The sequence below is a fragment of the Platalea leucorodia genome, assembly GCF_965183815.1.
Source record: "Platalea leucorodia genome assembly, chromosome: Z".
Classification (NCBI taxonomy): Eukaryota; Metazoa; Chordata; class Aves; order Pelecaniformes; family Threskiornithidae; genus Platalea; species Platalea leucorodia.
The window spans coordinates 94199984-94208410 of record NC_138858.1 but is presented as its reverse complement, the minus strand read 5'-3'; the positions used below and the strand labels follow the sequence as shown (position 1 = coordinate 94208410).

Below are 8427 nucleotides of genomic sequence, written 5' to 3'. Positions count from 1 at the left end.
CCGGCTTCGCAAGGCCCGGAGACAGACCCCAAAGTGGCAGGTTTTACCCCAAAATGCCGCGTTTACCCCAAAGATGGAGCAGGTTTGCGGAGGCAGCCGTGCCCGCGGTGCAGAACCGGGCCTGGCACGCGCCGGGGGCAGTGAAGCCCCGCCCTCAATTTGCATAAGCCCCACCTAATTAGACTGGGCAACGGCCCATGCTCCCTAAGCCCCGCCCCGATTCTCCACAAGCCCCGCCCCGGTTCCAACAAGCCATGCCCCATTCTCCCAAACCCCACCCCTGAGTCCCAACAAGCCCCGCCCCGGTCTTAGCAAGCCCCGCCCCGATTCTCAACAAGCCCCGCCCCGGTCTTAGCAAGCCCCGCCCCGATAATCAACAAGCCCCGCCCCGGTCTTAGCAAGCCCCACCCCGATTCGCCACAAACCCCGCCCCATCTCAGCAAGCCCCGCCCCAGCCTCTCAAAGCCCCGCCCCTTCCCGTGTCTCACCCGCGGCCGTTCCTGCGCCCGCCCGCCGCCTCCCGGCTCTCGCGAGATCTCCTCCGCAGGCAGCCCGCTCCTACCGGAAGCGGAAGCGGAAGTGGGCGGGCCGGCGGGGGCGGTGCGGGCCGTTCGCTGGGGCCGCCATGCCGCTGCGGCTGCTCCTCCTGCTCTTAGCGCTCTGCGCCGCCGCCCGGGCCGAGGGTGAGTGACCGGCCGGGGCGGCCCGAGGTGCCCGGGCCGGGGAAAGCAGTGAGAGGGCGCCCGCGGCCGGGGAAGCCCGGGGCCGGGCGGGGGGGGACCGGCGGGGAGGGCAGCGGCCGGGGCGGGGGGAAGCGGTTGGGGTGGGCGAGCGGCGAAGCCGGGGCAGCGCTTGCCCTCGGCCGGGGTCTGACACGGGCGCTGGGCTTGCGGGGGCTCCTCTGCCGCCGGGCCCCTCCTGCGTGCGGCGGGGCCGGGGTCCCTCGGGGGGACCCCGCCGCGGCTTCGTCGCCGCTCCGCTCCCCGCCGCCCCGCAGCGGGGTTCCTTCCCTCGGCAGCGGCGGGGCCGCCGTGTCCCCGGCAGCCGGGCACGCTGCTGCGGCGAGCGCGGGGCGGGCGGTGACCGCGGCCTCTCTCTGCTGACAGCTGCCGGGCGGGGGTCAGAGCCAGCGGGGACCAGCAACTCCTCAGCAGGCGCGGGGGGAGCCGCCCGGCCGGGAGCACCCGATGGGCAGGAAACCCGGAGCCAAGAGCACAAATCCAGCGGAGAGCAGCCCTCTGAATCCAATCCACCCAACGGCAGCAATCCCGAATCGGACACGAATAACGGAGGGGTGAAGGAAGAGGACAAGGAAAAGGACAAGGAGGGCACGGGTGTGTCTCACCAAGGCACCACCAACGAGCAGCAGACCAGCGGTCAGAGCGGCGGCGGCGGCCAAGGCAGCAACACAAGTTCCCAAAACAGCACAGGCAACGGCGGTGCCAGTGACCAGGGCGGCGGTGGCGGTGCGCAGGGCAGCAGCAGCCCTGGTACCCAGGGCAACAGCGAGACCCAGGGCAACAACAACCAGAACCAGGGAGACAACCAGGAGAGCAACGACGAGAACAAGGACGGCAACGAGGATGGCAACAACAGGACCCAGAGCAACAACCAGGACAGCGACAATAAGAACCGGGGCAGCAACGGGCCCAGCAGCAGCACGGACCAGGGCAGCAACGGGGGCAGCGGCGGCAAGGACCAGGGCAGCAACAGGGGCAGCAATGGCAAGGACCAGGGCAACAGTGAGGGCACCAGCGGCAAAAACCAGGGCAACGGCGAGGACAGCAGCAGCAAGAACAAAGGGGACAGCAATGACAAGAACCATGGTGACGACCAGGACAGCAACAACGTGGACCAGGGTAACAAGAACCAGGACAGCAAGAACGAGGACCAGGGTAACAAGAACCAGGACAGCAACAACAAGCAGGACCAGGGCAACAGCCCGGACAGCAAAGACACAAACCAGGGCAGCAACACCGAGAACCAGGACAGGAACGCAGAGAACCAGGGCAAGAACCAGGGCAGTAATGGCGATAGCCAGCCCAACAGCCAGGGCAATCAAATGAGCTCACCCACAAATCAAAACGTATCACCACAATTAACTTCCTCCACTGCTGAGGGCGACAGCGGTTTAGGCGATGGAGAAAGCCCTGGAGATGAAGAGGATGGGGCTAAAGAAGGCGACGATGCCTCCTCCTTCAATAAGAATAGAGAGAAGAGCATTCCTTCTCCCCCCAGGGACCAGTCGGAGAGCAGCCACTTCTTCGCCTATCTGGTGACCACGGCTATCATCGTTGCTGCCTTATACGTAGCGTATCACAACAAACGCAAGGTGAGTGGCTGTGCTCCTTACCCGGGCTCTCGACATCTCCCCTGCGGTGTCGGAGCCCCCTTTCCTCTCGCCGGTCACCGCTGCAGGTTGGGACCTGCTCGGTGGAAGGCCTTTCCCCTCGCCCTGACGTTTGCTTCTCTCCGATACCCCCCGCTTGCTGCGCGGCATGGGTTTGTTAACGTTAACTTGAGCTGTGGTCCCCACAGCTTTGGGAGGAGCGGAGGGGTGTTGTAACCAGGAAAGGGGGCGAATCTCCCTGGAAGCTGGGTGACCTCGGCTCTGGTGGTTATTTTCAGCTAAAGGAGGTGAAAAGGCAAAGATGTATGAAGTTACCCTGCATTTTCTCGCTGACAATGAGTTTTCTATAGCAGGTTGCAGAAGACTTGTCCTTAAATAGTCTTGCGGGGGGGATGCAGCTCACATGATGTAACTGGCTTTTGCTGTTTTTTTTTTTCCTCCTGTAAAGCAGTTTTTGAGGTAGGAGAAAGAAAACAAATTCTTACTGTTTTCTGCCTATTAGGCAAACCTCATTATCGCCTGCTTTCAATCTTAGCTGGGTTTAGATATTGGCGTTTGTTTGTTTCAAGTGCTTTTTCAAATGAAATATGGCCACTAAAAGGGGGTGAGCGAACCTGGTCTTTGGCCCATTAGAAAGTGCTTGCGTTCCAAGTGAGAAAAAGCATATTTGGTCGCTGCTGTCCCACTCACCGTGTCCCCACTTCTCTCTCCAAAGATCATTGCTTTTGCTCTGGAAGGGAAAAGATCGAAAAGTGGTCGACGGCCCAAATCTGGCGATTATCAGAGACTGGATCAAAAGGTAAGATCTAGCCGAAACGGGTGCTGCCTCCCCCCGGGAGCGGGGAGAAGGTTGCAGTGCCTGGTGTATGCCGCAAATGCGATCTGTTGGCCTTTCGCGTTAGAAACGGTCACAAAGCCCCTACTTGGTTGGTGTTGGAAAGCAGATTTTTTAGCAAAAACCCCACTCTTGGTCTGGAAACAGGGGTTTGCCAGAAAATGGAAGCAATAATGCTGAGAAATGGTGGGAGAGGGGGCTAACGCAGAGCAGAAGTTTGTGAGTCTCGAGCTGAAGTGTGCTTAAGAATAGTTTGTCGCTGACACAAATGACTTTTTCAAGGAAGTTCGTAGCAGGGGAAGGGTAGGATTCGGGGAGAATTCCCTTTCTTCTTCCCCTTGAAACTTTTTTCACCCGTTGTCCTTGAAGTCAGATGCGTCTGTAGTTGTTTTCTGCAATGGGAAGAGAAGGAGACAAGGACAGAAAATTTTTAAAAGTTGAGAAAGTTAAGCTGAAACTTCGTCTTTCAGAAGGCTGTCAGCATTTGGGGAACTGCGACGATGGCCGTTTTCAAACGCCGTTAGGGGTTTTGCATATAAAACTCAAGGCAGCGTCGTCCTCGGCTTGCTGTCAGCTCTGCAGCGGTGCAGCGCGGCGTTGGGGGTGGAAGCTCAGTTCTCTCCCTTCCCGAATCGCAGCCGTGCCTGGCTGGGGAAGCCGCCTGAGTTGATTTGCCTGCTTGAGCCTCCCCACTTAGTCTCACCAATATTTTAGGAATTTGTTTCCTTTGCCCAGATTTTCCTGACTTGCCCCTGAGGCGCAGTAAAGCAGGCAGGCAGTTAGAAAGAGCTTGGGTTTTATTTGAAAGCTCATCAGAGACACTCAGCCCGCTCAGACCCTGATGCTTTGTCAGAGTAGAAAAGCAATGCTGAGCTTTCAAATTGTTTCAACCTTTCTTTTTGCCTTCCCAGATCTAGGTTCCTCCTCGGATGTTCAGTGGAATGATGATGGCTGGCGATGAAAACGCAGTAACACTGGGACACCCACCGACTCCCCTGCTGTAGCGCTGAGTTGTAGCTGTGCTGCCGCGTTCAGATTTCAGACAACAGGAAGAAGGGGAAATGCTTTTCGGTTTGCACCTGCACCTTGGTAATGTCGAACCTCTCACTGCCTCGAAACGTGTTTCTCCTTTCCCGGCTGCCTGAAGATGAACTCGTTTTCTTGCTTGGGCGTCTGGCTTCTGGCCTGTGACCCGGGACAAGCCAGTCGCCAGCACTTGACAGAACTTTTGTGTCCAAATGAAATGGAATTTGCCATCTACTGTACTGACGTCTCCTCTTGGGGGGAAAAAAAAAAACCCGCCTGCGAAATGAGCCATCTGACTCTTCCCCTTCCAGAGTCATAGAGCTGCCTTTGTAACCAGCACAGTCTTGCTTGAGACACAGACGTTCTCCTCTTCTGTCCATTGTATTTGGATGCTAAAGTTCGCAGCGTGACTGATTGCACTAGTTTGGAAACGGTCTGCCGAGGACTCTGATTTGATTTGGTTATTTTCTCTCTCTGTGATGAAGACAACGTTAGAGTTTATCATCTAGACTCTCTCTTCCGTGCACATCTTTGGAACCGCTGGAGCAGTCTCTGGCCCTCGGGTTGTAGCTTAAACTTCCTCCTCTGCATCCTATGCTCCACGTGGGTCTTTTCCCTCCCGGTCCCCAGAGTTCAGGTGTTTGCACTAAAGGCTGCAGTTCGATGCTGTGAAGGAGGGCAGGTTAGGCTTAGAAAGCTTCGTGCCAAATTGCCGCGGTGTAGTTGTAGCAGACTTTGCCTTGGCAGATTCCTTTCCTACCCCTTGTCAAATGTAGTTACGTGGTAATGTAAAATGTACGGTAATCCCGAAGCGTTTGGGATGAATGAAACTTGCGGTCATTCAAACCTCTTCCTCAGAAACGCAGTACTGAGGCCCTGGAGCTTTCGGCTCCACTGAACGAGCTCAGCCTCGGCTCTTGCTGAAGAAGCGCCGCTTTCTCGCCCGGTCGAGAGGCGAGGTGGCTGCTCGCCCCCCGGCTGGCACGAGCCTTGGCGGCGCCGCGCCTGCCCAGCGCCTCTCGCCTTGGGAAACCGTTGTAGCCGGCGGCGCGGGCGCCGTCTCTTCTGCCTGTGAGTCACCACGGGGCGTCTTCTCCCCGAGGTCACCTCCTGAGCAGGTGACCGACGTGTGAAAGGGCTTGTGGCACAGCCGGCGCCTCTTCCCGCGGCTCTGCCGGCCCCGGCTTTGAGGAGTTCTGGGTGGTTGAATGTACACGTAACCGGCTGCTTGTCGCTGAGCCGGTTGCTTCGGCGTGCTGTGGAGCGCTTCAGCTAGGGCCTGGGACGTACTGCTTGTATTTAAGGCTGCAAAACACGTTGAGTCACGAGTTACAGCTGTGAGGTTGTTTTTATTTTTGTAGTTCTACTCCAAAGATGTTTGTTTGAGACAGTATGTTCCTGAAGAAGGTGTGAAGTGCCTGCCCGGCTCGTGCTTTTGTTTTTTGTGATATGGGCAGAACAAAATTGGTATGAGGCATTTAGAGCTCTTCACACGGGTGCCCATCCGCGCCCGAAGCTCGCGCCGGCCGTACGTGAGTCACCCTCGCCCTGCGCTTGCCGACTGACTGCGCAGGAAGAATCCCGCTCGGGGTGACTTCCCGCCAGCTGGCTGCAAAAGCGACTTGGGGGATGAGGCCGGCCTTTTTCCGGCCTTCCCGAGACTGCGAACAATTGGTAATCTGCCCTGTGGTTGCTAAAGATAGTCACGTTTGACAAGGGCAAAGGCGTTTCCTTGTCTGGACATGAACGATACAGCTGTATTTTTTTTTTTCCTCTAGTGGTTCATTCCCCACGTAAGAGGGGAGAAGGAGCTTGACCCTCTCTTAAAAGAATCCTCTTTTTTCTTTTTTTTTTTTTCTTTTTTGCTGGCTTTAGCAAGCACAAAGAGCAGGAGGAATTCCCTCTTGGCTTTAAACAGCTTTCAAGGTTTCCCTAGTAAACTTTTCTGATGCTAAAAGTACTTGCAGAAGCTATTTTGGAGAACAGGAGTGTGAGGTGGAGGGAAGAGAAAGGAAAACAAGTCTGGGAACATAACCCGTGGGGAAATGTGCCTTCTGGAAAGGGTGGGAGCTCCTGCAACAAGACTCCGCTGTTGCAGAGATCCCGTAGGATACGTCTGAGGCTCGCTGTTGTGCAGCTGATTTATGGGCAGGATGCGGGGTGGGAGGTGGTGGCTTTTGTCTTCTGACAGCGGGGAAAAAACCATATTCCAACATGTGAAATGCCCCGTGCTTCTGAGCTGCTCGTTCCTGGATTTTCAGAGTGTGCGCGCTGTTTTCCTGCTTTGTTTTTGAAATGGAAAGGTAATTTACAAGGGGGTTTTTTCACCGTCTGCTTGCTTTTCTATCCCACGAGCTTTCTCAAATGCCTCTCGGTCCTCTGTGGTTCCGCGTCGTGTTGGGAGCGCCGCCCCCGTTCCCAGCAGCTGGCTGTGCGCAGCGAGGGGGGTCTGCGGAGACAGGACCCTCCTACCTCCACCATCGCGAGCGTCGGGCTGGACCCAGCACCAGCTCCTTCGTCAGGCTAACGAGGACGTACCTCACATCTCGGTGGACGCCGTTGCTTTGCTCGGTGCCCGGCGTGGCTCTGGCAAAACAGAAATGCCCGGTGCCTGGGAAGCGCAGGGTTTGGGGAGAGGCAGAGCTAAATCGGGGGGACTCCCCCTCAATCTCCTCCTGCCCAGCAGCTCCCGAGGCCGGCATGTTTCTGGCAACGGTCGCCGTAATTGTCCGAGCCGCGTGAAACCTCTGGGAATGACTCCTGGTTTGTTGATCTTTATGGTATTTAAATTTATGCAATGTGATTCAAACGGGTCAAGGTGCACGTAACCTTTTCCCTTTGGACACAACACGTTTTGAATGGACGCTATCTGTCGGTATGTAGGATTTTTGCCAAAAGTTACCACTTTCAGGCCAGCTGCCTTGCCGGTTTGAATCAGCAAATGGTTTGTTTTCTGCTGCAGTGAAATGCAACTTGCTTTGAAGGATCAGAATTTTTATATTTCTTGGTACTTTTTTTTTTCCTGTGTGGTGAAGTCAATAAATGGATTTAAGAAAAATAAATAAGGAGTTTCACCTCTTTTTTTTTTTTTGTGCGTGTTCTTTTCATGGTCTCCTTTGAAACCTGGCAACAGCGGTGCAGGTTAGTTCCTCTTTGTGCAAAAAAAAAAAAGAAAAATGGTTTTAACAAAACCAGCGCTCTTTGAGCTGAGCGGTTCGTGTTGAGACCAACCCTGCGGGCGGAAGGAGCCGAGACAGGTTTCAGCCGCGAGCGGATCTGAAACGTTTCCAGTCTGCTTGACGATCGCCTGTAGCGACAACCCCGTTCCTCTTGCCCGTCTCGGTCCCTCGGGCGCATGGTAGCGAGCGGGGTTCGTTAGGACCTGACCTTAAGATAGAGTTTAAACTGCTTTTAACAGAGCTCCGTTGTGGATCTCTCCTGTTGTATTTCTTCTTTCACCCACAGGGAGGCTTCGAGGAGGACGCAGCCCGCATCCCAGCACGGCCCATCTCTGAGCAGCAGAGACTGGGAGAGACTGGGAAAGAGGGCGCCCGGTGGTGCCGCCCCGGTTCCCTGCGGCGAGAGCAGCCTGCGCGGGACGCTGCTGCCTGCCCAGCCGCGGAAAGGGGACGAGAAGGTGCCACGAGCACCAGCAGATGATGAAGGCGCTTCTGGGTAGCGCTTACTGCTGCTTCCTGCAGTAAATGGAAGAAACGCTCTCCTTTCCCCCACTTTTTCCCTAAAAGGAGAGAATCCACCCTCCTGCCCTCTCCTCCAACTGGGCCGGGCACCAGCTGCCTGGCAGTGAGCGCAGAGGACAGGCTAGGGAAAAGGGAGGACCACTTGTTTTCCTGTTGACGGGGTTGCTGAGAGCTTGAGGGAGGGAAAAAGGGTGGAAGTGGGGGATTAAAATGAAAATTCTCCATTCGCGTGCGCGTGGGGTTGTGGGATTGAGTGCTCGTCCGAGTCTTCCTAGGAGATGAGCGCACCACTCTGCTGCGTGGCCTTAGGGCGATTTCCCGAAGAAACAAGAGCTACTGAATGGTGCTTCAAGAGCTCTTTGAACCCCTTGTCCGCTTCCACCCTGATTTGAGAGAGCTGTAAAGGTCTCAAACCTATTTTATCCCACAGGTGGAGCGAATGTAGCGGGGAAGGAACAGCCCTGGTCCCTCAAGGGAGAGAGGCAGCAGCACGAGCAGCCCGTCAGGCGTGCCAG

The 8427-nt window shown here is 56.2% G+C and overlaps 1 protein-coding gene across 1 annotated transcript; it reads left to right on the top strand.

The window, feature by feature from the left end:
- Positions 1-588: 588 nt before the first annotated feature.
- Positions 589-7257, top strand: LOC309602884 (uncharacterized protein). Its single transcript, XM_082336998.1, has 4 exons — positions 589-683; positions 1107-2332; positions 3066-3149; positions 4097-7257. Exons 1-4 carry the CDS (start codon positions 626-628, stop codon positions 4100-4102), a joined length of 1374 nt encoding a protein of 457 aa, XP_082193124.1. The 5' UTR covers positions 589-625; the 3' UTR covers positions 4103-7257.
- The last annotated feature ends 1170 nt before the right edge of the window (positions 7258-8427 follow it).

Coding starts and splice junctions, on each gene's coding strand:
- LOC309602884 (XM_082336998.1), top strand. CDS start 626: ATGCCGCTGCGGCTGCTCCTCCTGCTCTTAGCGCTCTGCGCCGCCGCC. Junction 684..1,106: donor CGCCGCCGCCCGGGCCGAGG/GTGAGTGACCGG, acceptor CTCTGCTGACAG/CTGCCGGGCGGGGGTCAGAG. Junction 2,333..3,065: donor CGTATCACAACAAACGCAAG/GTGAGTGGCTGT, acceptor CTCTCTCCAAAG/ATCATTGCTTTTGCTCTGGA.